This window comes from Pseudophryne corroboree, chromosome 12 (genome assembly GCF_028390025.1).
Source record: "Pseudophryne corroboree isolate aPseCor3 chromosome 12, aPseCor3.hap2, whole genome shotgun sequence".
NCBI lineage: Eukaryota > Metazoa > Chordata > Amphibia > Anura > Myobatrachidae > Pseudophryne > Pseudophryne corroboree.
Window position 1 is genome coordinate 98,767,166 of NC_086455.1, and position 26,933 is coordinate 98,794,098.

The 26,933-nt window shown below is 47.1% G+C and overlaps 1 protein-coding gene across 5 annotated transcripts in view; it reads left to right on the plus strand.

Annotated features, from left to right (window-relative positions):
• ARG2 (arginase 2) overlaps window positions 1-26,933 on the plus strand; it is a 926,201-nt gene that overhangs the window by 330,283 nt on the left and 568,985 nt on the right. For 4 of the 5 annotated variants that reach the window (XR_010190474.1, XM_063947808.1, XM_063947807.1 and 1 more), the window contains exon 5: window positions 20,542-20,646. The exons of the other annotated variant lie outside the window; for it this stretch is intronic. Coding sequence is in view for 3 of the 4 variants with exons in the window: in XM_063947808.1 (XP_063803878.1) it covers window positions 20,542-20,646 (105 nt within the window). In the remaining variant the exon portion in view is untranslated. The remainder of the gene's footprint in view (window positions 1-20,541; window positions 20,647-26,933) is intronic. 5 annotated transcript variants of the gene reach the window in all.

The window sequence follows — 26,933 nt, forward strand, 5'->3', positions numbered from 1 at the left end:
CGGGAGCCCGACTGCCGGCATACCGACAGTGTGGCGAGCGCAAATGAGCCCCTTTCGGGCTCGCTGCGCTCGCCACGCTGCGGACACAGTAGCGCACCACGCTATTTTATTCTCCCTCCAGGGGGGTCGTGGACCCCCAACGAGGGAGAATAAGTGTCGGTATGCCGGTTGTCGGGAACCGGCACCGGTATAATGTGCGCCGGGATCACGACAGCCGGCATACTGAAGACCACCCGTCTGGAACCTGATACCTAGAGGTGTTACGACCCTGATGCTCAGGACAGGGGAGATCTTATACAGTAGTCCAGAGCAGCAGGACGTAATGCTGAGAAAGGGAAACGGAATGGGAATAGCCCCTGGCACCCTACCTCCGTTGTTTTACCCGTGTTGTCAATTCACTCTTGCAGGACTATGGTTTCTTGGGCCCATGGCAGCCGCGTTTGAAGGGCGGATTAAGTCTGCCCAACTCCGATGCCCCCTCAGGTCTTAAGGAGAGACAAAGTGTGAACTGAGACAGGGTAATAACAAGGGGCCCTCTAACTGAAACAACAAGGCCAGGGGCTACTGACTAGCCTAAAACTAAATGTATGCGCGGCTTGCCGCCAAGGAAAAGAACAACCAAAAGATTCCACTTGTCCACTCCCCTACACGGCACCGCCGAGTTCCGGGGAGGACAATGGAAGCGGAAACCTCCGCAAATGCTCCAGTACAAAAAAACAATACTTAAGCGGGCTAGGCCGCAACACGCGCCAAGGCCGCCACTCACGAAACCGGGCGGGAACCCCAACCGACAGCCACAGGTTCACGAGGACCAGAAGGATTCCCGGGACAGGCTAAAGAACTCCTAGATACAAGGACTCAGGGAGCAGGACGGACCGGATACGGCAAACCAGGAACAGACGTTCACCAAACATAAACAGCATGCAGGAAGCTATCACCGGCGTTAGTGTGAGGCACTGAGGAGGCATATAACAGGGAACCCTCCAATAGGAACACAGAGCCTAATAAACAAATGTTGTGCAGCTGCCTTGCTGCACGAGCAGGGGAAAACAGGTGAATGCTTTAATTAGTGCAACGGGGAACGCGGTCCGCCTGTGGCGTCCCCGTTGCTAAGAACCCGGCGGCCCTGAACGCACGGCGTCCTAGCGTTGCCAGGGAGCCGGCGGCAAGCGCGCGCCCGGCGTCCCAGCGTTGCTAGGCGCCGTGCATAAACACACAGGAAGAGAGGCGCGGTGGCCGTGACCGCTGCTCTGTCAGAGAGCGGGCGCACCGCCGCGCCTAACAGTACCCCCCCCCTTGAGGAGGGGTTACAGAACCCCTAGAGCCGGGTTTCTGAGGAAACTCCTGAAAAAATACCCTCTAAAGTCTAGGAGCATGTAAATCTTTATCCAACACCCAAGACCTTTCTTCAGGGCCATAGCCTTTCCAGTGGACCAAAAAATAAAGTTGGCCCCGAGACATCTTAGAATCTAAAACCTTCTCCACCAAGTACTCTTGTTGCCCCTGCACATCCACCGGAAGTCTACCCCGGGAAGTCCTCCGAAGAAATCTCCTGGAAGAAAAATACTGTTTCAGAAGGGAACAGTGAAAAGTATTGCCAATTTTTAGTGATCTCGGTAAACGTAATCAAAAAGCAACTGGATTGACCTTTTTAATGATAAGGAACGGTCCAATAAATTTGGGTCCTAATCTAGCCGAGGGCTGTCGGAGCCTGATGTTGCGGGTTGACAACCACACCTTATCTCCCACCTTAAAAGTGCATGGGCGCCGGAACCTGTCAGAAAAAATATTTTCTCGGAAGGCAGCCTTCTTGAGGGCAAGGTGAACTTTTTTCCAAATAATTCTAAGACGGGAAGTTAAGGTCAACGAAGAGACTGGAACATGAGGGTAAAAAGAATTCGCTCTAGGATGGAAGCCCAACACTGAAAAGAATGGGGACTCCTTGGTGGAGGAATGACAAGAGTTATTATAAGCAAACTCGGCCAACGGAAGAAATTCAGACCAATCATTCTGAAGTTTGGCCGAATATAACCGTAAGTACTGTTTTAATGACTGATTTACACGTTCAGTTTGTCCGTTAGACTGGGGATGATATCCAGATGTTAAAGAAAGTTTCATATTTAATGAGGCACAAAAACGTTTCCAGAATCGTGCGATGAATTGCGGACCCCGATCAGAGACAATATCCGTGGGTAAACCATGGAGCCTGAACACATGGCGGAGGAACAAAACTGCTAACCCTTGAGCAGAGGGTAACCGGGGGAGAGCAATGAAATGAGCCATTTTACTAAAACGGTCTACCACCACCCAAATGACTCGAAGGCCCGCTGAAAGAGGAAGGTCCACCACGAAATCCATGGATATATGTGACCATGGCCTGAGAGGAATGGCTAGAGGCATGAGTTGCCCGAATGGCAACGCTCGAGCAACCTTGAACTGAGCACAAACCTGACAGGAACGGACAAATTCCTTAACATCTTTAGAGAGACTAGGCCACCACACCGAACGAGATACTAGTTCCAAGGTCTTAGTGATACCTGGATGACCAGACACTTTGTTGTCATGAAACTCAGCTAGAACAGAGCCTCTCAGAAATTCAGGGACGAAAAGACGATCAGCAGGAGTAACTTTGGGAGCCTGCTGTTGCTGGACAAGCTGTGTAAATAAATCCTGTGTGAGGCCTGCCCGGATGATAGATGATGGAACTATGGGGGTGGTAGCAGGATGGTTATTGTGAACTGGAAGAAAACAACGTGACAGGGCGTCAGCTTTCGTATTCTTGGAACCGGGCCTGAAAGTGATAATAAACCTGAAACGAGTAAAAAACAATGCCCAACGTGCCTGCCGAGCATTAAGCCGTTTAGCTGACTCAATATACTGCAGGTTCTTATGGTCAGTAAACACTGTAATGGTATGCCTAGCACCCTCCAGCCAATGCCTCCACTCCTCGAAAGCCCATTTAACTGCCAGCAATTCTCGATTACCAACATCATAGTTGGATTCTGCGGAGGATAATTTCCTGGACATGAAGGCACAAGAGTGTAACTCCTGAGACTCCGGATCTTCCTGAGAAAGGATAGCCCCCACTCCAACCTCTGAGGCATCTACCTCGACTATAAAGGGGAGCTCCGGGTTAGGGTGCCTGAGAACAGGAGCCGAGACAAAGGCCTGCTTCAAGGCAAGAAAGGCAGACTCAGCTTCAGGCGACCAATTGGAAGGGTCCACTCCTTTTTTAGTCAATGCTACAATTGGAGCGACCAAATCAGAAAAGGCATGAATAAAACGCCTATAATAATTTGCAAACCTTAAAAAGCGCTGAATTGCTTTTAAATTCGTGGGTTGCGCCCAATTAAGGATGGCCTGGAGTTTTTTTCGGTTCCATATAAAACCCCTGGGGAGAAATAATATACCCCAAGAAAGACACTTCCGTGATGTGGAAATCACATTTCTCAAGTTTAGCATATAAATGATTCTCCCGTAGCTTTTGAAGAACCAGACGCACATGGGAAACATGTTGTTCCAAAGACTCGGAGTAGATCAAAATGTCGTCTAAATAAACGACTACGAACTTCCCAAGAAAGTCACGAAGCACATCATTAATGAGGTCTTGAAACACCGCAGGTGCATTAGACAGCCCAAATGGCATCACCAGGTATTCATAATGATCCGACTGTGTGCTGAAAGCCGTCTTCCACTCATCCCCAGATCTTATTCGGATGAGATTGTAAGCTCCTCTAAGATCGATCTTAGAGAAGATGACGGCAGAGCGTAACTGATCAAAGAGTACTGAAATCAATGGCAAGGGGTAGGTGTTCTTAACAGAAATTTTATTCAGAGCCCGAAAGTCAATACATGGTCTGAGCGACCCATCTTTTTTCTCAACAAAAAAGAACCCTGCACTCAATGGAGACTTCGAGAGCCTAATGAAACCTTTTTTCAGGCTCTCCTGAATGTAATTATCCATAGCCGTGGTTTCCGGCCCAGACAGGGCATATAATCTCCCCTTAGGTAAAGTGGCATCTGGAATTAAATCAATAGCACAATCATAGGACCGATGGGGAGGCAGAACGTCCGCGTTACCCTTGGAGAAAACATCGGCAAAATTGTGATATTCCAAAGGAATAGATTCTGGGGTAACAGCCACAACCCGGACTGGATGGGAAATACACTCCTTACAACAAAAGGGACCCCACTGGGAAATCTCCCCAGACCGCCAATCTATGGTGGGGTTTTGAAGGGCTAGCCAGGGGTGGCCCAAAACTACTGGAACTGCCGGACAATGAGTAAGGTAAAATTCTATTTTTTCTGAATGTAGGGCCCCCATGGTCAGTAGTACTGGAGGTGTGCGGTGAGTAATAACCCCATTGGAAAGTGGACCACCATCCAAGCCGTGCATGGTAATACGTTTATCCAAAGGTACCTGAGGTACGCCTAAAGTCTTAGCCCAACCTAAATCCATGAAATTTCCTGCAGCTCCACTGTCGACGAAGACCGACACCGACGAACTGAGGCTACCAAAGGAAATCTTTACAGGAACTAATAAAGAATCTTTAGAGGAGATTAACTGCAGACCCAAGTGAACCCCCTCACAATTCACTTGGTCAAAGCGTTTTCCGACTTATTCGGGCAACTACGTGCGATATGTCCCTTGCCACCACAATTCAAACAGAGACCAGATTTTAACCTTCTGGTTCTTTCCTCTGGGGACAGCCGGGAGAAACCCATCTGCATGGGCTCCTCAACGTCCTCAGGAAAAGTATATACACATGGACTAGGCCTAAAAGTTGTTCCTCTTTCAGCCCTCCGCTCTCGGAGACGACGATCAATTTTAATGGCAAGCTCCATGAGTATGTCTAGAGTCTCAGGAGCGGGGTACTGAAGGAGACTGTCTTTAATAATTTCAGACAAACCGAGGCGAAACTGACTGCGCAGGGCCGGGTCATTCCAGCCACAGTCGTTCGACCAACGGCGAAACTCGGTACAATATGCTTCTGCTGGACCTTTCCCTTGCTTTAGTGCACGCAGATGGCTCTCAGCTGATGCTTCTCTATCAGGGTCATCATACAAAAGGCCTAAGGATTTTAAAAAGGCGTCTACTGATAGCAAGGCAGCATCATCTGATTTTAGCCCAAAAGCCCAGGTCTTTGGATCACCTTGGAGTAAGGATATCACAATCCCGACCCGCTGGGACTCCGTACCGGAAGATCGAGGCTTTAAACGAAAATAAAGCTTACAAGCTTCCTTAAAATTAAAAAAATCCTTTCGACTACCCAAAAAACGGTCAGGTAAATGCATCTTTGGTTCAGGAACCACACTCGGGGAGGCTCGCAAAAGATCTTCCTGCGATCTCACCCGAAGAGAAAGGTCCTGAACCATCTGAGTTAATTCCTGATTCTGGTTGGCCAAAAGCTGACTGGGATTTGGACCTAACCCTGCCGGATTCATGAGGACGAATTTCTAGACCCACCAATACAAAAAATTAAACCTCCTTTTTTCTTCTTTTTTTTTTTGGGCCGGTGATAATGTTACGACCCTGATGCTCAGGACAGGGGAGATCTTATACAGTAGTCCAGAGCAGCAGGACGTAATGCTGAGAAAGGGAAACGGAATGGGAATAGCCCCTGGCACCCTACCTCCGTTGTTTTACCCGTGTTGTCAATTCACTCTTGCAGGACTATGGTTTCTTGGGCCCATGGCAGCCGCGTTTGAAGGGCGGATTAAGTCTGCCCAACTCCGATGCCCCCTCAGGTCTTAAGGAGAGACAAAGTGTGAACTGAGACAGGGTAATAACAAGGGGCCCTCTAACTGAAACAACAAGAAACAACAAGGCCAGGGGCTACTGACTAGCCTAAAACTAAATGTATGCGCGGCTTGCCGCCAAGGAAATGAATAACCAAAAGATTCCACTTGTCCACTCCCCTACACGGGACCGCCGAGTTCCGGGGAGGACAATGGAAGCGGAAACCTCCGCAAATGCTCCAGTACAAAAAAACAATACTAAAGCAGGCTAGGCCGCAACACGCGGCAAGGCCGCCACTCACGAAACCAGGCGGGAATCCCAACCGACAGCCACAGGTTCACGAGGACCAGAAGGATTCCCGGGACAGGCTAAAGAACTCCTAGATACAAGGACTCAGGGAGCAGGACGGACCGGATACGGCAAACCAGGAACAGACGTTCACCAAACATAAACAGCATGCAGGAAGCTATCACCGGCGTTAGTGTGAGGCACTGAGGAGGCATATAACAGGGAACCCTCCAATAGGAACACAGAGCCTAATAAACAAATGTTGTGCAGCTGCCTTGCTGCACGAGCAGGGGAAAACAGGTGAATGCTTTAATTAGTGCAACGGGGAACGCGGTCCGCCTGTGGTGTCCCCATTGCTAAGGACCCGGCGGCCCTGAACTCACAGCGTCCTAGCGTTGCCAGGGAGCCGGCGGCAAGCGCGCGCCTGCCGCCCCGGCGTTGCTAGGCGCCGTGCAGAAACAAACAGGAAGAGAGGCGGCTGTGACCGCTGCTCTGTCAGAGAGCGGGCGCACCACCGCGCCTAACAAGAGGAAGGTGTGGGCCCTCAAGCAGTGGGGCCCACTGGTGGTTTCCCCTGTACCCCAATGGGCCAGTCTGACCCTGGCCACTGATAATATATCTCTGCATGTGCAGTGCCATCTTGTCACTGTGTTAGAGCGCCACAGTGAACAACTTCCATTTAGCTCCAGGAGACCTATGCTCATGCTGTATCCTGCACTGCTACCATGGAGGGTGGGGGTGGGGGGGTGGGGTGGGGGCATTCCGATTTGATCGCTCGCTAGCAGTTTTTAGCAGTCGTACAAACGCTAAGCCGCAGCCCTCTGGGAGTGTATCTTGGCTTAGCAGAAGTGCGAACGAAAGGATAGCAGAGCGACTACAAAAAAAAATTGTGCAGTTTTAGATTAGCTCCAGACCTACTCCTAGCTTGCGATCACTTCACTGTTCATTTCCGGATTTGACGTCACAAACACGCCCTGCGTTCTCCCAGCCACACCTGCGTTTTTCCTGGCACGCCTGCGTTTTTTCGAACACTCCCTGAAAACGGTCAGTTGACACCCAGAAACGCCCACTTCATGTCAATCACTCTGCGGCCACCAGTGCGACTGAAAAGCTTCGCTAGACCTTGTGCAAAACTGCATCGGCCGTTGTGAAAGTATGTCGCGCGTGTGCATTGCGCCGCCTGCGCAGTAGTGCCGTTTATTCGCTTCATCGCTGCGCAGCGAACATTTTCAGCTAGCGATCAACTCGGAATGACCCCCATGATACCAAGATACCAAGATATGAAAAAATTATTTTTGAAAAAGAAATCAGTAAAATCAGATTTTTCTGCAGCGGGGTACACTTTGATTCCACAGGGAATACATTGGGGTGTAGAGTTGGATCTTAATCCGAGGAACCAACAGGCTAAAGCTTTGACTTTTCCCAGGATGCACTGCACCGCCTCCTCTACAACCCGGCTTCCAGGCACTGGAGCTCAGTGTGTAAGTTGGTGCCTGCAGAGCAGGTCACAAACAGGTGGGGCTGCTCTAGGCGCCCTGAAAAGAGCTTTTTAGGAAGACTTCAAGGGCCGCAGCACTGTTTATGTCATTCTGACATTGTGTGCTGTGGCTTCATCACCTCCCCAGCCGCGCTGCATATTCCCATGGCCGGGTTCCCGGGTACATGCAACGGATGGTGTTCAGGCACACCATCGCTGATGCTCTCCTGTATCGTGTGGCTGCACATCAGGGAGGAGGTAAGAGGGTCCCCCAGGTGGAACCTGCTGGTAAATCGCGGTCCGGTCACGGTCCCAGGAGACGGACAGCGCCTCTGGCGTGGACACTGTACTGCACAGGGACCCCACTATATCCACCAGGTCAGGAAGCACAGGTCGGATTTACTAAAATACGTTTTACATAGGCTCCACAGTACCCAGTGGTGAGGACCAGCATAAGGAATAAGGCGCTGACCTGTAGCCCCTCCCCCAGCTTCTGGCGCCATCTACTGCTGGTGTTCCCGCCCTGGAGCTGCATTTCACTCTCCCTCACTCCCTGACAGAGATTTTGGCGCCATCTTTACATAGCTGAGCTGATCTCCGGAACTGCAGGGCACTGTCTCCTCTGTAAAGCACCTGACTCATCAGCGCTGTGCATTTACAGGTACTTAAGTATTCTACATGTCATTTTAGACAGTGTTAGTTAAGAACAAGTGTACTGCTATCTGAATATTTAGTACAAGTATTCTGTGATATACATCCAGTATCTACTGTGCATTTGTTATATCTATCAGAGCCGGATTAAGGGGGGGTCACAGGGGGTCAGTACCCCAGGCCCTCTAATCTTAGGGGGCCCCCCTGACCGACGATCATCAGCGCTGCTGAAAGATGTTTTTTTTTTTCCGTTGCGTGTATACAATACACGGCTGCTCCAGCTCCCTACACTGTCAAGGCGGCTGGCTGCCTGCAGGGGGAGCTGCAGCGATAACGAGGAGCTCCTCACAGGCAGTACACGAACAGCACGTTCTCCTGAGTCTTCTTTGAAACAGAGCCGTTCGGGTGAGAGCAGGCAGCGGCTGCTGCTGTCTCTCAGTCTCCACTGACTCTGCAAGCAGCCAGGTGAAGAAAGGGCCAGTAGGCCATGTGGCATGCTGTCCCATATACTGCAGCAGTTTGTGTGGTGAGTAGCATGCTTCCTCTTAATGGTGTGTGTCATCACAGTGTGTGTGTATATATGCTGTGTGCATGTAATATAAGTATGTATATATGCTATGTGCATGTAATATAAGTATGTATGTATGCTGTGTGCATGTGTACTATGTGTATGTATCATGCTGTGTGCATGTATAGTGTGTGTGTGTGCATGTACAGTATAGTGTGTGTGTGTGTGTGTGTGTATGCATGTATACTTCCTGTATGTATGTTTACTGTGTGTGCAAGTATACTCTGTGTATGTCTGTATGTATGCTGTGTGTGCTGCGTGTGTTTGTTTAAGTATGATAATGTATGTATGTATGTGTGTGTGTGTGTGTGTGTGTGTGTGTGTGTGTGTGTGTGTGTGTACAGTGGTCTGACACTCAGGTGCTTCTGTATTTAATTGTAATCCGGTTAAAAAAAGTCAGATGCCCGTAGCATCGACACATTGGTATACCGTGACCTTGTATATAGTTTTTTTTTTAAATAAAATCTGATTGCCCCTGCCTTTTTTTACCAGGGGGAAAAAAAATAAAATCTATCTATCATATAGTGGGGGCGGCACTCAACGGACTTCATAAGGCAAATACTAACGTATCAGAACTTTATTCCTTCATCAGAGTTCACTGATGAAGGCTTAATGTTCCGAAACGTTAGTGCTGTACATCTGGTTGGTACAGTGATTTTTGTTTGCCTTATGATGTCCGTTGAGTGCCACCTCCACTATGTCTGCTATTAAATCCTCATGGGCCATTGTGAATATTGCTGAGAGTGCCGGGCACTGCTGCATCTGTATATGTATGTAACTATATATATATATATATATATATATATATAAGCATACAGTACATACATGTACGGAAACCCCCCAACGAAAATCCTGCGTTTGCCACTGCCCCAGCTAGAGCTGTTCTGCCTCTGACACAACCGCCCCCTGCTGTCTTGCACACTGAAGTCACGCTGCATCGCTGAGTGGCAGCACGGAGGGTTACGCAGCTACTGTACAGTGTACAGCAGTAGCAGCCAGTAGCAGACCACACCTCCTCCCAGCGTCTCTCTGAAGGGAGACAGACCAAGCGGATTGAAGCAGAGAATGAACAGACCTCTGACTGCAGCTGATAAAAAGTGGCAAAGGTCAAACAAGTAAAGAAATCTGGATTTTGAAAAGGCGAGTGACAATCCCGCACAGTGATACCAGTAGCATGTGTTTCAGTGTGCACTGTGCAGCAGTGGGCTGGGGGGGGGGACATATCATGAAGGCTATGTCATCTTCTGTGTGAATGTATGCCATGAAGTGTGTATGTCAGTAAGTGTGTTTGGGTCAGTGTGTGTATTTGTGTCAGTAAGTGTGTTTGTGTTAGTGTGTGCATGTCAGTAGGTTTGTGTGTCAGTAAGAGGTATCAGTCAATAAGTGGTGTCTATGTCAGACTGTCAGTCAGTCAGTCAGTCGTATCTGTGTGAATAAGTGTGTTGTGTGTGTCAGTAAGGGGTATCTGTGTTAGTAAGTTTTCTCTGTGTCAGTAAGGTGTGCCTGTAAATATGTATGATAATGTGTCAGTAAATAGTGTCAGTAGGGGATATCTGTCAGTAAGTGGACTCTGTGTCAATAAGTGTGTGTTTCAGTAAGTGTTTGTGTCAGTAAGGGGTGTCAGTAAATGTTTGTATCAGTAACTTGTATCTGTATCACTAAGGGGTGGCTCTCAGTATGCATATGCCAGTAAGTTGTGTGTAAGTAAGGTGTGTTTGTCTGTGTCAGTAAGGGTGTCTGTCAGTAAGTGTTGCCTGTGTCAGTAAGGGTGTCTGTGAGTAAGTGTGTTTGTGTCAGTAAGCGGTGTCTGTGTCATTAAGTGTATGTGTGTCAGTGTTTGTATCAGTAAGATGTGTCTGTGACATGTCAGTAAGTGGTATCTGTCAGTAAGAGGTGTCCATGTCAGTAAGGCAGTGTGTGTGCAGCTATGGGGGCAGTATGTATGTGTGCAGCTATGGGGGCAGTATGTGTGTGTGAAACTGCATGCAGTTGAGGGAGGGGGGACCTACACTGATGGTCTAAATCTGGCTCTGGATGTGGGTACAGCGAATTGCTGTAGTGGGAGGAGCAGGCACACACATAATGGACATAACCAGGGGGGTAGTTCTGATAAGAGGGCCCCCCTATCTAAAGTACCCCAGGCCCCCTGAAGGCTTAATCCGGCCCTGATATCTATATACATACATGCATATCTATATGTAGTTTTACTAGTCCATTGCAGTTTTATTGTTTATCTGTAATAACTTCTGCATTGTACCTGTGACTGAGCGTGCCTGTAGCTGCTGTGTGGATTTATTTCTCGTTTATCACACTTCTTGCTATCACTATATTCTGTACCCTGGGGGGCTAGGTGCATCAGAGTCTCATATATATATATAGTGCTACACAGTATATACTGTTTTGTATTTTTTACTGTGTATTTCAGTCACCTCATACCGCTTTCATTCTCTGTATGTGACCTGTATTTACTGTCGCATAAATCAGGGGGTTATTCGCAGGTATTGTGTTTGTCTGGCTATATTGTACTGTTATGCTCTAAGGCTACATTCCCTATAATGTCTGCCACGGTATCCGGACTCCAGGTCGACAGCAAAAAGGTCGACACACCTTAGGTCAACGCCAATTGGTCGACACACCTTAGGTCGACATGGTAAAAAGGTCGACATGAGTTTTTCACGACTTTTTCTTTTTTGGAACCTTTTCATACTTAACGATCCACGTGGACTACGATTGGAACGGTAATATGTGCCGAGCGAAGCGGTAGCGGAGCAAAGGCACCATGCCCGAAGCATGGCGAGCGAAGCGGTGCACTAATTGGGGTTCCCGGTCACGCTACGAAGAAAACGACAAAAAAACCTCATGTCGACATTTTCCCACGTCGACCTTGTTCCTGTCGACCTTTTGTCCATGTCGACCTTTGTCCATGTCGACCTAAGGTGTGTCAACCAATTGGCGTCGACCTAAGGTGTGTCGACCTTTTTGCTGTCGACCCTGAGTCCCAGACCCGTCTACCACACAGGGCGGGAAATCCACGAATGCTCTGCTGACACCACGGATTTACCTGAGGGGGAAGTTTTAGATGATGGTTCAGGCACTGGGTGCCATACATCTCCCAGTCAGCCCGCAGCACCTGTGGCCAATCAGGAACCACCTTGGGCAGCGTTCTCAAGTATGCTGAATACGCTTGTGACACGTCTTATGCCCCCTGTGGGACCTCCTGTGCCATTGCAGCCACAAATTGTCCCTGTAGTTAATCCGCCCTGGGCGGACACTCTGTCTACTCAGTTACAACAATTAAATCAATCTTTGGTTAGACAAAAGTCTACCCCACGCCCCTCTGGGGTTAAGGGGTCATCTAAGCTGGCCATCCTCACAATCCACTAATATTTCAGATAATTCTTCTGATGAGGATGGGGAATATACTGATCCGTCAGACACTGATACAGTCGCTTCTGATGAAGACTCTACAACCCAGGTTGATGTTCCTGACCTAGTGGAAGCTATTAAGCTGATTCTCCAAATTGGTGATGAGATCGATCCCACTACTGCGTCCAAGAAACCTGATAAGTTCAAATGTCAGAAGGTTACTAAAGTAGTCTTACCACATTCTGACCATATAATTGACATAAGTCAGGAATCCTGGTCGTCTCCAGGAAATAAATTTTCTCTGTCTAAAATAATGCTAGCTCATTATCCTATCCCTGCAGAGTTGAGTAACAAGTGGGAAACTGCACCACCGGTGGACTCTCATGTTGCCCGTCTTGTGTTGTTATCTACTCTGCCTGTCACCACTGTCACCTCACTGAAGGAACCGACGGATAAGCATGTGGAGGGATGCCTGAAGTCTATTTACTCTCTTACCGGTGCTGTACATAGACCCACTATAGCAGCCTCCTGGGTTGCAAAAGGAATTGAAGCATGGGTTCAGCCAATTCAGGATGAGCTGCCACAGGATATTTCTGACACTGCCAGACAATATCTGTCTCATATTACCACAGCCTCCCACTATATTCAGGAGGTGGCCTCTGAAGCAGATGTAATGACAGCCAAGGTGTCGACTATGTCTATACTAGCTTGCCGAATTCTATGGTTAAGGTACTGAAAGGTGGACCTAGACTCCAAAAAGACCTTGAAGGTGCTCCCTTTTAAGGGAGACATCCTTTTGGGAGAGGATCTGAATGAGATTGTGACTGAATTGCAACTGCTAAGACTGCGTTTCTCCTAAGTACTAATCCTTCTGCACCGAAGGCAAAGAGTACTACTTTTCGTTCCTTTCGACTCCCAGGAAAATCAAAGGATCATGCGTACCTGAGACAGGCTCATACTTCCAAATCCACTAAGCCCAAACCTCAACAATCCTGGGCTGCCCGTCAGCCTGCTTCCAAACAAGACAAGCTTGCTGCATGACGGGGCGGGCCACCCCTGGGGGAAACCAGGGTGGAAGGCCGACTTCTGCAGTTCACCCAGGCCTGGTTAAAGACCACTTTGAACGCCTGGGTGCCTCTCACGTGTACACAATCTCTTTCAAGAGACGTCCCCCTCGCCAGTTCTTTTCGACGGTTATCACTTCAGATCCGTTGAAAGCGCAAGCTCTTCACTTGGTTGTGCAATCCCTCCTGGACACAGGAGTGGTAGTGCCGGTACCTCTGTCCCAGAGATGCAGGGGATACTATTCTACCCTGTTTCTATCCCCGAAACCAAATGGGTCCTTCCGGACTATACACAACCTCAAATCATTGAACAAATTTGTGAGAGTGTCCAAATTCCGTATGGAAACTCTGCGCTCTATTGTGCTGGCCATGGAACCCGAAGACTATATGGTATCCCTGGACAAACAGGATGCTTACCTGCATATACCTATTGCCATATCGTATCAGCAATATCTGCGGTTTGCTATTTGCACCTTACATTATCAATTCCAGGCTCTGCCATTTGGACTGGCCACTGCCCTTTGGATCTTCATCAAGGTCATGGCCATGATGATGGCCCTTCTCCGTCGTCAGGGAATCTGGATACTACCATATCTGGACGACTTGCTGATCCTGGCGAACTCCCAAGATGTGCTCAGTCATCTGGGACTGACGGTCCAATTCCTACAGGCCCACAGGTGGCTCATCAACTGAAAAAGTACTTGCTGGTCCCTGCTCGGAGCATCGCGCACCTGGGGGCACTGCTGAACACACACAGCCAGAGATTGTTCCTGTCTTCAGAGAAAGTCCTGAAGCTTCAGTACAGGACCAGATACTTCCCCTCTCACCCAAGAGTGTCGATACACTCGGCGATGCTAGTACTAGGCCTTATGGTGTCAGCTTTCAACATGGTAGAGTATGCTCAATTTCATTCCCACCCTCTGCAGAGGTTAATCCTTTCCAAGTGGGATGGCCTGCCTCATCAGATCAGGTCTCAAATGATCTCCTTTACTCCGGAGGTTCATCTGACACTGAGCTGGTGGCTACAGGACCAACAGTTGAGCAGAAACGGTCCCTTCTGGATCTCCAACTGGGTCCTCCTGACAACGGACACCAGTCTGCGAGGTTGGGGTGCAGTGTAGGAGCAACACTCTCTCCAGGATCGGTGGACCAGGAAGGAATCTCTCCTCCCGATAAACATTCTGGAATTACGAGCAGTGTTCAATGTGTTGACGCTTGCCCTGCCTCTGGTACAGAACAAGCCTGTTCAAGTACAATCAGACAATGCCACCATGGTGGCGTACATAAATCATCAAGGCGGCACTCGAAGCCACATGGCAATGATTGAAGTATCAAAAATCCTCCGTTGGGCGGAACGCCATCTGCCAGCAATATCGTCAGTGTTCATTCCTGGAGTTCTCAAATGGGAAGCGGATTTCCTCAGTCGTCAGGACGGTCACGCCAGAGAGTGGAGTCTTCATCCGGAAGTATTTCAACTCCTAGTGGGCAAGTGGGGCCTACCAGATGTGGACCTGATGGCGTTTCGACACAATCACAAGGTTGCAGTCTTCGGATCAAGAACAAGGGATCCTTAAGCAGTGTTCACTGATGCACTGGCAATTCCATGGAACTTTCGGCTGCCACACGTGTTCCCTCCAGTGTCACTCCTGCCCAAGGTACTATGGAAGATCAAGCAAGAAAGAGGTATACTACTTCTAGTCGCTCCAGCATGGCCCAGACAGCATTGGTTCTCAGACCTGCAGGGTCTATTGATAGAGCATCCTCTTCTACTGCTTCAACGCCCATACCTCCTCGTTCAGAGCCCTTTTGTCTATCCGGACCTGGCCAGCCTATCTTTGACAGTGTGCTCTTCAAGCTTCACTCCTGAGGGCCAAAGGATTCTCCGAGGTGGTTATTCAAACTATGTTGAAGGCCTGCAAACCGGCTTCTGCATGGATTTCTTACAGGGTCTGGAACTCTTACTTCACCTGGTGTGCTTCTAAGATATATGATGCCTATTCGTTCAGAACTTCCAGGCTTTTTGCTTTTCTGCAATAAGGCCTAGATTTAGGTCTTCGTCTTGCCTCCCTCAAGGTTCATATATCTGCCTTGTCAGTGTGGTTTCAGAGGAAAATCGCATCTATTCCTGAGGTTCATACTTTCACTCAGGGTGTTTTACGGATTCAGCCTCCCTATGTCCCTCCTGTGGCTCCATGGGATCTGTCTGTTGTCTTAAATGCCCTACAAGAGTCTCCATTTGAACCTCTTGAGTCTGTGGACCTTAAATGCCTTACGCTTAAGGTCATGCTTCTGCTGGCTATTGCCTCTGCTAGGAAGGTGTCGGACTTAGGCGCTTTGTCCTGTCGTCCACCTTTTTTGATTTTTCACCGTGACCGAGCAGTTCTTCGAACTCGCCCCGGTTATTTATCTAAAGTGTTATCTTCTTTCCATCTTAACCAAGAGATTGTGGTTCCAGCTTTTATCTCTTATGGTTTGTCTTCCAAATAACGGTCTTTGGATGTGGTACGGGCTCTCCGTATCTACTTTGAGAGGACTGCCTCTATCAGGAGGTCAGATACCCTGTTTGTACTTCTTGGTTTTCACAAATGTGTCTGGCCTGCGAATAAGCAAACCTGCCTGGAGGCGGGGTTATAGAGGAGGCTGTGCAGTGCATCCTGGGAACAGTCAAAGCTTTAGCCTGTTGGTGCCTCGTATCAAGATCCAACTCTACACCCCAATGTATTCCCTGTGGAATCCAATGTACCTCGCAGAAAGAGATTAAACTATGGTAAGTCTACCATAAATCTCCCTTTTTTTTATTTAAATCTGTTTCTTATATATTTAAAAAAAAAAAAATTAATTGATCAAGTAAACAAAAAACCCAAGTAAAATCAATAATACAGAGTTCTTTTAAAATACTGTAACTTTAATATATTTAATTTAAATGACTTGACAGTGTCATCATGAATCATGGCATGGCACAGCAAACTACACACAAATCACAAACTGCAAAAGGAAAGAAACAGCAATTATGTTACAAGTTTTGCAGCTTTGTCAGTACCCAAGCGGTTTCTCAGTTTTGACTGCACCAAACCAAATGTTGAAAATATTTTTTCTACTGAAGCTAATGATGCTGCAGCTGTTAGCAATTGCTCTACTGTTACAATTATATTTTCGTTACCAGCTACAGCTTCTGAACCAATGTGCAATTTCCACCAATCTATTAGTGCCACTGTTGACACAACATCATGGTCAAACAAGAGGTCATTAAATGTGGTTGTTTTTCCTTGGAACTTGACTGGTGTTGGTAGAAGGGCATTTGAATGTTGATTTTCTTTTCTTTGGCAAACTTAAGAGCTTCTAACTTTTCTTCTGCAGTTAAACACTTGCCTGGTATGGTCACACCATAGGCGTGATCGGTCATCACGGCAGGACCCCTTTCTCCAGCAGACAATAGCAGCTGCTGGTGAGTGTAAATTAACCCTCCCAAGGCCCCCCGTGTATCTGGAGGCTGTCCCGGCTTTCAAAATGAAAGCCTCAATGGATGCGATGTTTTCTATGTTCTGATGGTTGCAATGTTCCTGATCGATATTTCGATGTTTGGGGGCAAAAGCTATTTTGGATAGGGTTAAATCCATATTCTTCACCTAATTCACTTATTAAGAGCGGTTTTTCGTGGAAAAAATTGTCAGTTAAGTAGTTAAACAACAACCACTGTAGCGTGGGTCCATCAGGTAAGCAAGATAATGTGCAGGTCCCAATACTTGATTATAGCTGTCAAAAAAATATAATTAATGCATGGTTTTGTCCAGATTTTGGCCCTCATTCAGCTTGGTCCTGAAACTGCAATCGAGTCATTGTCGGTACACTGTGCGTATGCTGTGCCTGCACAGCGCATGCATTCACATTCATAGTGTGCTCACAGTAGCTGTCAGGAAGGGGGGTGGCGCTTCAACATTGCGGGGGAGTGGTTCAGCCAATGCAGACGTGGCCAGATCATTTTCAGGGCAGCTTTGTGATGTCACATGCAGCCGCTCTGATTAAAATAATGGCCACGGTGTATCTACCTTCGCAGACGCTGGGCAGCCTTGCCCTGCACTGGGCAGTTCCCAGCACACATAGAAACAATTCAGATTCAGCTTTTTAGCAGAATCTGCAATCCAACCTGAACAGGGTCCTTAATTGCTTCAAATTACCCTCTAATTCTATGGAAATGGCGCAGCTATCTTTTTGAACCTTGTCAATGGCTATTTAGATGGGCTTTAATTGTTCTGCATTTCTATTCAGCCCATTGTTGATAACTTTGTTAACTTTGGGGGTAATTCTAAGTTGATCGCAGCAGGAACTTTGTTAGCAGCTGGGCAAAACCATGTGCACTGCAGGGGAGGCAGATTTAACATGTGCAGAGAGAATTAGATTTGGGTGGGGTGTGTTCAATCTGCAATCTAAATTGCAGTGTAAAAATAAAGCAGCCAGTATTTAGCCTGCACAGAAACAAAATAACCCACCCAAATCTAACTCTCTCTGCACATGTTATATCTGCCTCCCCTGCAGTGCACATGGTTTTGCCCAACTGCTAGCAAATTTCCTGCTGCGATCAACTCAGAATTACCCCCTTTGTTGCCTGTGCCTCTTTGTATCACATGGGTCATAATTAAATTAGGTCAGCAAGCAATAGCTATATATACAGACCTTTTATTAGTAGAGCAGCTAACCAAAGGTCAAAGGACTATGGTCCATATTGCACAGTATGCCTATGCCAATTACCAGTAAAAACCTAGATGTAGACTAGTAATGGTAATATATACTGAATTATTGAAACATGACTGTCAAAAATGTAAATTTTCAAAGTTAATTTTAACAATACATTAAACACCTTGATTTTTTTTTAATCATGTGATTTAAATCAATGATTTAAAAAAAACTGTGTGATTTAAATCAGCGCACCCTGCCTGATACATTCACCAGCTTATGACCTATGTGCTCCGCTCCATGCGTGGGATCCTGTATAAGCAACCGTGAGTATGCCTCTACACTTCACATTACTTATGAATAAACAACCAACTGGTTAAACACTTGGTGGAAAATTAGTAAGAAATGTTTTGGGGGGAGATTACAAATTACCCATAATCACACCTTATTGCCCTTAATTGCTGGAACAAATATGGCACATTTACTAACAAGCGTTTTTACTTGAATCTTTTTCTTTCAATGGTGTATTTAGTCGCATTGTGGCAAGTGCGATATGGGTCAAATTTGTCGTTTTCACATGGGTATTTGCTTTTGAAGTCGCATTTGAATGCCTTATTATTTGAAGTAGGATGACTCAGAAGTCGTACTGTATGTGAACACAAAGCAAATCATTCTTCAAGTCGCACATCAAATAGATCCACAATTCGCACCTTAATTCGCATAACAAGTCACCAAAATGCAGCAAGATTCTTAAACACAAAAATTGCCCATGCTACAGTGACATCACCATGTTGTTATAAAAACACCCCCAAATCGCTGGGAACAACAGCATTGGTGGCATTTGTGGTAGAGTGGTAATTATGGTGGTTGTACAGAGGTTAGAGAAGAAAATTGGCTATTGTTTTCTGCAATTGTTGTAATTTTCTGTTGTCTTGGTCAGTTTAAAAGTGTGGTTTATTTTTGTCCTGTGTTATTTTAAGTTTTAAGGGAGTTATGCTGCATTATGACAGTCTGCTTGGCCGCTACTCCAGGACCAGTAGCCGCAGGAAGGCTGCTTTGCGGAGCAAAATTTTGAATGAGTTGAAGTGCTTGGGCCCACTGTGGACCTGGCCAAGATATGTTTTAATGACATAAAAAGCCAGGTCAAGAAATAGAAGGCAACTGAGTCCTGCCTGAATAGGCAGATTGGCACAACCCCCCCCCCCCCCCCCCCCTTCTAGCAGGAATGGCTGAGTATGAAGAGCCACTGCATGTGATAATTCCCCCAAAGTTGGTTGAGGTGCTCCATGTCAACGACATAGATGCCCCTCCAAACAGGGTGAGTATTAGTCTGATACCCTTTCTCATGTTAGTTTAATGTGATCAGTGTGGCTGTTTTTGTAATTTTTAAACAACTGTGTACTTTATGCCAGATCTGCATTGTACTTTACAAAGTATAAACTGTGCTTTATGTTGGGCTGTTCATGTCAATAAGTGATGATAGCATATGTATGTGTCCATGCAACCTTTTTATGAGGACATCTTGGATTTGTTTTGTTTTAAAAATCAAACTTTACCTTTATTACTGTCAGCATTAAAGGCCCTTTTTTGTGTTTTACCCATCAATAAATGCATTACAACTCTGTGACATCTGCAAAATAATGAACATACTGCCTATACATAGCTAAGGGGCTAATTCAGACCTGATCTCTGCTGTGCGTTTTCGCACAGCGGGCAATCAGGTCTGAACTGCGCATGTGCTGCAGTGCGCATGTGCATTCTAGAGATGCTATCGGCATCTCAGCCCAGCGATCGCCTCTGTCTGATTGACAGGCAGAGGCGTTAGCTGGGCAGGAAGGGATGGGCCGGCGGCGTTCGGCCGCCCTGTTTCGAGGGTGCACTCTGGGCAACGTAGGTGTGCCTGGACCGTGCTGGAGTCGCTGTGACCCGGTATGTGACAAGTAGCTCCCTGCCAGTGCGCTGCGCAGGAGCTGCGCAGGTAGGGAGCTACTTGTCAAGTACAAAAGCATCGCCGCTGTTGTTCTTGTAAAGGGGGGGTGTAGGGCCTGACATGCGGGGTGGACTAGCCCCATGCTGGGCGTCCCCCCACATGTCAGAGTAAATGATCGTAGATGTGCTAAATTTAGCACATCTACGATCAACTTTGAATTACCCCCTAAGTTACATGTCTACTGTGGTAATGGCTAGCCCATTATATGGTACGTTGTTCACCTGTCATTGATGTTTTCAAAAGTTTTATTGTTTGGCTTGTTAGAAACAAACTTTAACAACATAACACATTTTTAAAAACGATACAATTTTTTTTTCTAATCCACCCCCCCATCCCACCCAACTCTATAACACATCACAGGGAGAAGTTGGAAAGGGAAGAAGTAAGCATGCAGCCCACCCCAAAGCAGCTGCACGATCAGCCTGGTAAGTACAGATGTAGCCACGCTCACTATGGCTGGGAAACGTCCACGTGCACTCCCACCGCAGCTAGGCGCAGCCGCGATAGGCCATGCCAGGCTACTATTGCCACTCCAATGTAAAGTGAATGGCCATGGGTTCAATTAAGATGAATGAGCACACCGGGCATGCGCATCATGGCAAATGAGGCACACCTACTCCTAGGCAAAGCCACGGTGAGCGTGGCTACATATGTACTGGATTGTGTTGTGGTAAGTCTCCCAAAACAACATTTTCTTTTACTATTAACATGCTTCATTTCTTTAAGGCACATTTTCCAGATACCAGCCTCCACTGTAGGCATCATCATTTCAGAGTAAGAAGGATCTGCACCTGGAAGGCCAACACGCACCTTCATGTGCGAAGCCATTTGGTGAGTATCTATCTACACAAAAGAATGAAAAGTCTTAACATGTTGACCTTCAGTCAAATTTGATTTTAAGCACCTTTGAGTACACAAACTTCTGGTGACATGTCTGAAATGATAGAACAATTTTAAAACTTCCAGAGTAGAGAAGTTTAGGCCAAAAATCTGCAAATAATGTTGGAAAAAAAGTATTCTTGAAAAATGTGTGTTTTAAGCTATATGTTTGTTATGATAAACTCCAGAATTTTGTTGTTTTAAATGCTGAATACTCCATCATACTTCATCCTTTCCATTTGTTAAAAAAAAAAAAAAAAAAAGCTATGCACTTTGGAGTGGTAAACTGTTGGGGTCTTGGGGGTGGCCTTCTTTGTATTTTTTGACCCAGTTACCACAATTGCTCATTGTGCTGTGTGTACAAGTGTACATCCTCCTTTCACTCATACTGACCTACAAACTGTTTAGATCCACAGAATGATGTGCCTTGCTCACCAAGATTGGAACCTGTGGAAACACAAGAAAAAAGCAGAGTTATGGTAGACTTACATTTTATAACTCTCTTTTTGCAAAGTACATAGGGTCCACAGGGAACATCGGGGGTTGTAGGTGGTGGATCAGGAATCTGGGAACCAAACAGGTAAAGCTTTCAGCATATCACAAGATGCACGGCTTCCCTCCTCTTTAACCCCGCCCCCAGGCACAGGCCATCAGTTTTGTTAACACACTCATTTCAGGAAGCAGAAAGGAGAGAAGAAAGATGTTAGACACATTCTCATGACAGGAGAAGGGAACCAGAGGCCAATGCTGTACAAACCCAGAGAGGCCAGGTGCGTTAGGTTCGACGCCCTGTGGACCCTATGTACTTTGCAGAAAGAGAGTCATCAAAGGTAAGTCTACCATAAATCTTCTTTTCTGCAGCAGGGTACATAGGGTTCCACAGGGAACATCGGGAATGACCCAAAGCAGTATTTCAAGAGTGGCGACGCGCCTGAGCAGATAAGAGAATCCAGCATGAAAAGGAAGCATCCTGGGAGGCAAATGTATCAAAGGCATAAAACCTAGGAAATGTGTGTACCAAAGGCCACATAGCCACTTTGCACAATTGTTCGGTGGATGCCCCACATCGTGCCACCAAAGAAGGTCCTACAGGCCGAGTAGAATGGAGAGAAATCAAAGCCGGAACTGGAAGGTCAGCTTGAGCGTAATCATGTGCAATCACCATTCTAATCCATCTGGCCAGCATCTGCTTTTTAGCAGGCCAGCCACGCTTGTGAAATCCAAAAAGGGCATCAGAGCATCTAACAGAGGCAGTACAGTCCACGTAGATATGTAGAGCCCTAACCACATCGAAAGAACATTCTTTTTTAACCAACAAGTCTGAAGACAAAAAGGCCAGGACAGCAATCTCTTGGTAAAGGTGAAAAGAGGAAATCACCTTAGGAAGGTAACCATGTCTAGTTCGGAGAACCACCCTGTCACGGTGGAAAATCAAAAAGGGGGGACAACACTACAATGCACCTAAGTCCGAAAGCCTCCTTGCAGAGACAATAGCCAGTATAAAAAGAACCTTGGCCGTCAGCTATTTAAGGTCCACAGAGTCAAGAGGTTAGAATAGGGCTTCTTGAAGAGCCTCCAACACAGCAGACAGATCCCATGGAGCCACCTTAGGGACATAGGTAGGTTGAATGAGAAAAATGCCCTGCTGAAATATGTGTACATCAGGAATGGAGGCAATCTTGCGTTGGAACCAGACAGACAAGGCAGAAATGTGTACCTTGAGAGAGGCAAGACGAAGACCTAAGTCTAAACCTCTTTGAAGAAATGGCAGAATTCTGGAAGTCCAGAACTTTGGCATCAAATTCTTAGCAGTGCACCTAGTGAAGTAAGTGTGCCACACTCTATAGTAGATACAGGCAGAGGCTGGTTTGCGGGCCTTCAGCATAGTCTGAATGATAGCCTCGGAAAATCCTTTGGTCCTTAGGAGCCACGCCATCAAAGGCAGCCGGGCAAGGTCCGGATGAAGACATGAGCCCTAATGTAGAAGGTCCCGTCGTTGAGGAAGTAGAAGGGGTCACTCTGCAGAGAGGCCCTGGAGATCTGAGAACCAGTGATGTCTGGGCCATGCTGGAGCAACTAAAATTAGTTTTCCTACTTCTTGTTTGAACTTCTGAAGGACCCAAGGCAGAAGCGACACTGGAGGGAAGATGTAAGGCAGGCGAAAGGACCACAGGACCGCCAATGCATCCACTAATGCTGCCTGAGGATCCCTGGTTTTAGATCTGAAGACCTGAACCTTGTGATTGTGTCAAGAGGCCATGAGATCCATGTCTGGAAGACCCCATCTGTCTACCAGGAGTTGAAAGACCTCGGGATAAAGAGCCCACTCTCTGGTATGAACATCCTGATGACTGAGGAAGTCTGATTCCCAGTTGAGTACACCCGGGATGAATACCGCCGATATAGCCGATAGATAACATTCGTCCCAACGCAGAATCTTGGACACTTCTATTATCACCATGCGGCTGCGAGTGCCGCCTTGAGGGTTGATATAAGTCACTGTTGTGGCATTGTTCGACTGGACTTGAACTGGTCTGTTCTGTAGAAGAGGTCGAGCCAGGGTCAATGCATTGAACACTGCTCTCTACTCCAAAACATTGATTGGAAGGTGAGATGCTTCCCTGGTCCAATGTCCCTGAAAAGAGTGCTGCTCTGTGACCGCTCCCCAGCTGCGGAGACTGGCATCCTTTGTTTGAAGGACCCACAGTCGGGGATCCAGAAAGGACAGCCCATGCTCAGTCGCTGGTCCTGGATCCACCAGATCAGCGCCAGATGAACCTCCGGAGTCAAGGAGATCATTTGAGATCTGATCCAATGAGGCAGGCCTTTCCACTTGGAAAGGATCAAACAATTCAGAGGACAGGAATGAAACTGAGCATACTCAACCATGTCGAAAGACAGCACCATCAGGCCAAGAATTTGCATTGTCGAGTGTATCGACACCTGGGGACGATGAAGGAAGTGACGTATCCTGTTCTATATTTTCAGAACTTTGTCTGGCAATTGATACAGTCTTTGACCGTGAGTATCTAGGAGTGCCCCCAGGTGTACCATGCTTTGAGATGGAACTAGGGAGGACTTTTTCCAATTTATCAGCCAACCGTGGGCCTGCAGGAAGGCCACCATCAGTTGAAGACGACTCAGGAGAACCTCCCATGAGCTCGCCAGAATCAGCAAGTCGTCTAAGTACAGAAGAATCCGTATACCCTGGCGACGGAGATGAGCCATCATAACGACTATGACCTTGGTAAAGATGCGAAGGGCTGTAGCCAGTCCAAACATCAGAGCCTGGAATTGGTAATGTAGGTTGCCAATAGCAAACCTAAGGAACTGCTGATGCAAAGTGGCAATAGGAATATGCAGATACGTATCCTGTATATCCGGGTAAATTATGTAGTCCCCAGGTTCCATGGCCAGAACTATGGAGTGCAAAGTTTCCATTCTAAATTTGGAGACTCTCACAAACTTGTTTAAGGATTTGAGGTCTTTGGAACCAGAAACAGGGTTGAGTAGTAGCCTCTGCCAACTTCTAGCCCCAAGTGTCTGAAGTGGTTGTGTGTCAAACCCGAGCGAAGTGCAGAAGTTGGCCTCCCACCCTGGGGTCCACCAGAGGGATACCTGTCCCATCAGGCTGCAGGCTTGTTTGTTTTTGTGGCAGGCTGACAGGTTGCCCAGGATTGTTTGGCCTTGGGCTTAGAAGATTTGGAAGGGCGAGATTGTCTAAGGAATTATTGTCCCCTAGCCTTTCCGTGTGGGCGAAAGGAGGTACATTTAGCCTTCTGAGAAGGGTTAGTTGTGTGTAGAAAGGCTGTCTTGGCTGCTGCCAAGGAAGTCATAATTTTATTCATTTCTTCCCCAAAAAGAATGGAAGAAGGGAAGAATTTACAAGGTTTTCTTGGAATCTACTGTAGGTCCACCTTCCAATGTTTTAACCACATAATACAGTGTCCCAGAATGGACATAGCAGACGCCTTGGCGGCCAACACTCCAGTCTTAGATGATGCTCCTGAATATAATAAGTAGCAGTTTTAATGTGAGTCAGATACAGTCTGCCTTCATCAGAAACCTCCATAGGCAGCACTTCCTCAAGCGCCTGTACCCATATTTCTATAGCTTTTGTGGCCCAAGAAGCAGCCATAGTGGGTCTATGTATAGCCCCTGTGAGGGAATAAATAGATTCAGGCAACTTTCAATACGTTTATCCGTTGCTTTCCTCAGGGAGGTGACAGTGGTAACAGGCAGATTGGATGACACCATGAGGCGGGTGACATGAGAATCCACCGGAGGTGGATTTTCCCATTTTTTGCAGATATCTACCAGCAGAGGATAACGAGCTAGAGCCCGTTTAAACAATGGGAACTTTTTACCCAGAGTGGGTCAGGGCTTCGGCCTAATGTCCAGTAAATGATAAGAATGAGGTAATTCAGTCTTAATTAATTTCTACTTTTTAAACATATCCGTTTTCTTAGCCACCGTAGTGGGTTCCTCCTCGCGGTGAGCTGTAGAATCTGCTTTATAGCATCTACAGGAGCAGGGACATCTACTAAAGTAGGGGCTTCTTCCTCAGCAACACAGGAGTATGTGTCAGAAAGAGATGTATGCTCCCCCTACGCTTCAGATGAAACATTATAGAGAACAGTGGATTGGGAGGATGAGGTAGCCTGCTTGTAGTGACCAGAGACACGTCTGTGTCCTGCTGGAGCCTTATGTCTAGTCAGGGACTGATTCAGTTGTTGTAGTTGATTAGACAAAGTTTCCATTGAAGGTGGATTTACAATAGATGCCATATTTGGAGGTAGTGTCACAGGTGTTCCACCAAAGTACCGAACAGTGTTGAAAAGGCTGCCCATGGAGGCTCCTGCACGGGGGCAGATGCAGCAGACTGGCTATGAGGTGTGTAACAATTAGCACAGAGACCATCATTTATCATATCCTCCTCAGATAAACCTGTTGATGAAACTCTGCATGATAGTAACACAGGAGATTCAGTACAGAGCAGTATGTGACTGAAAACAGATATAAAGATATTGATATAAATATATTCTGTGAGCTCTAACCCAAACAGCACCTTAGCCCAGGCTATAGAATAGCAGTGATAGTTATCTGAGATACACTGAAAGTGAAACCAGACAGCAGAATCAGCACACACTGTCACACACAATACAGAAAATTATACAATATAACTGCAATGAACACTTACAGTATTAACTACTAAGCCCAGGGGTGTTTTAAGAGAGGAGGGGGCCCGTGTGCAAATTCCGGGTGGGCCCCTTCCTCTCCACAGTGCTGTAGGCTCCGGCAGTGTGACAAAATTCATACTGCGCATGCACGGCGGTAGTTTTGGACGTGATTTTTTGCGCAACAGCGCTGAACTCCGGAGAGGTGAATACTAAAATATGGGTGCAGTGTATGCTGTGTTGCCTCCCTGAACCCAGGGGCAGGTGTACACCATATACATTGCACCCATGATAGAAACGCCTATGACTACCCATGATTATAAGGCAGGTAAGATATTTAAGTGATGTAAAATCCTGGCCTGTTCTGGCATTTTTACAGGGAGACATAGCAATCCCAGCGACCTGCTTGCTGCCTTGCTGTAAGATGGCCGCCCAGTCTCTGTGAGGAAAGAGATAGTGGGGTCCATCTCCCCAGATCATGTGGACCACGATTTAGCCATGGGTCCCGCAGAGGGTACCCTCTTACCTGCCTCCCCAGTAACGGCCACGCAGTCCTTTTTTCGCCACCACAGCGTGTGCTAATAACAGCGAGCATCCCCTGCCTCAAGTACCCATTTGAGAGGCTTCAGCAAGTGAGAGTTTCAGCGCTGGTTGGAAGTTAATTGAGCTGCAGCTCTGAAGTCACTCTGACTTACAGCACTGCTAGCCCTGCCTGGGGGGTTATAGAGGAGGGAAGCCGTGCATCTTGGGATATGCTGAAAGCTTTAACTGTTCAGTACCCGGATTCCTGATTCACCAGCTACATCCCCGATGTTCCCTGTGGACCCCATGTACCCTGCTGCAGAAAGACATATTTACTTTGTATGCCATCACACCACAACACCACAGGCCCAAACTCCATGCCCTCCCAGCCAGAACTTACAGAGGCCTACAACACAAACAGCTACTAATGCTGCCCTCTCCTTCCTGACACCCTCAGCGACATTCCATGGCTGGCATTTGGTTCTATTTGATACACAAAGTAAACATCTGATGCAGATATCATGCAATTTGCTCAAATGT